General features: G+C 38.3%; 1 protein-coding gene across 1 annotated transcript in view; it reads left to right on the top strand.

Moving 5' to 3' along the window:
- Positions 1-1,793, top strand: part of PTBP3 (polypyrimidine tract binding protein 3) — a 114,101-nt gene that overhangs the window by 95,337 nt on the left and 16,971 nt on the right. The window contains exon 9 of the mRNA XM_023510561.1: positions 503-580. Coding sequence (XP_023366329.1) covers positions 503-580 — 78 coding nt within the window. The remainder of the gene's footprint in view (positions 1-502; positions 581-1,793) is intronic.

Below are 1,793 nucleotides of genomic sequence, written 5' to 3'. Positions count from 1 at the left end.
CTCACATCAACCTCTGAGCCATGTCTCCTGCACAGATGGGCCATCATCCCTTCCCTGGCAGGCTGACTGACTGCATAGTCAGGGTTTCATGCAGGAGGTTGTTACGCCTTGCCTATAGGCCCTGCCATGCTCTCCCAGGTTGCTAGGCCTCAACAGAAACACACAATACTTATAGAGTCTTTTCGCTCAGTTTCTGAAATTAAAAGAGCACATTTCATTTAGCTAGTTTCATGTAGGAATTCACCCCACAGCAGGAATCTCTGCCTAGTCCAAAACTAAATAACTGCTACGCCATCCTCTTGACCCCTGAACTCAGTTGAAAGGGGTTAGTTAGCCTCTGGAAGCGGCAGAGATTTTTTTTCCTTACAGATTAAAGATCACCTGTTGAACAATCTGTATAACAGAACCTCCTTATCAATAACATACTCATATATGGCCATTTTATATCCCTTCGATAATCATAGGAGGTAGTGTATTTATTTTGTCTTCTTTTCTCCATTAGGTGCACCAGGTATAATTTCTTCACCATATGCAGGGGCTGCTGGATTTGCCCCAACCATTGGATTTCCTCAAGCTACTGGTAATTCTTTTAAGTTCAATTTGAAATGATCTTATAGAATGAAGTTCTGTGTTTTCTAGAAACTATCACGTTATGCTTATCAGCCGTAGAAGTTACTCATATGATGCAGTTTCTTTGTATTTAAAAATAATTCTTTCTGGTTCCATTAATTCCGTTAAGTATTCTCTATCATTTATACTTGCCATTGGCACAAATAACTGTAGGTTATCTACATTATCAGTTATATGAGCTACTTTTGTCTTTACTGATACATTTATCAATTATGTGTTGAATAGACCTGCCTTATCTTTGTGTCTTCAATGCCTTTGACAACACTTAACACATAGTACAAGTATTTGAATTTTAAGTATTGGTAAGTATTTGAATTAATAAATGTTTACTGTTCAACTTCTTTGGAAGTTGGAAATTGGAAAAGATTACTGTAGCAGGGTATGCATGCCATTTATTTCAGAGGGTATGTTTTTTCTCTTTGGCAAATGGAGGTAATTAAGAGAAGTTAATGAATATTGGTAATGACTCTTTTCTTTTCTAAAAAGTAAACAAAATTAACTTAATCATGATTTAAGAAGAAGAAAAAAGTTATTTTATGTTTTTATCTCTGGTGCCTAAAGAAAACACAGAGGTCAGTGATTCAGGGAGTGGCATATTATGTTTGCAGCTTCCAGCTGATTGAGGAATGTAACTTCATTTTAAAATTATAGTAATCTGGTACCTACCCATAGCTCAGTGCTTAGGGCACCAGCAACATACACTGGGGCTGGCCGGTTCAAGCCCAACTGGGTTTGAGACTCTGTCTCCAAAGAAAAAAAATGCAGCAATCTACTTTCTTGCAATAATCATTATATCCTAACCTTCTTGTGCTAGGAATTTTAACTACTCTCTTTTTGATGGGGAGGATGGAGTCAACTAAAAAGGAAAGAGTGATATGAGGGTTGTAGTTTTAATATTTTGGTGATTTTTAATATATCCTAACACACAGCTCACACGCCTATAATCATAGCACTCTAGGTGGCTTTGGCAGGAGGATTGGTTGAGCTGAGAAGTTTGATACTAGTCTGAGCAAGAGTATGACCCCATCTCTAATAAAAATAGAAAAATAGGCGGGGCGTGGTGGATCACCTGTGCTCAGAGGTTCGAGACCAGCTGAAGACCAGCCTGAGGTAGAGTGAGCCAGAGTGAGACCCTGTCTCAACAACAACAACAACAACAACAA

This window comes from Otolemur garnettii, unplaced genomic scaffold (genome assembly GCF_000181295.1).
Source record: "Otolemur garnettii isolate 467f Iridium unplaced genomic scaffold, OtoGar3 scaffold00014, whole genome shotgun sequence".
Taxonomy (NCBI): Eukaryota; Metazoa; Chordata; class Mammalia; order Primates; family Galagidae; genus Otolemur; species Otolemur garnettii.
Note: the sequence above shows the minus strand (reverse complement) of the source record. Positions and strands in the feature narration are given on the sequence as shown.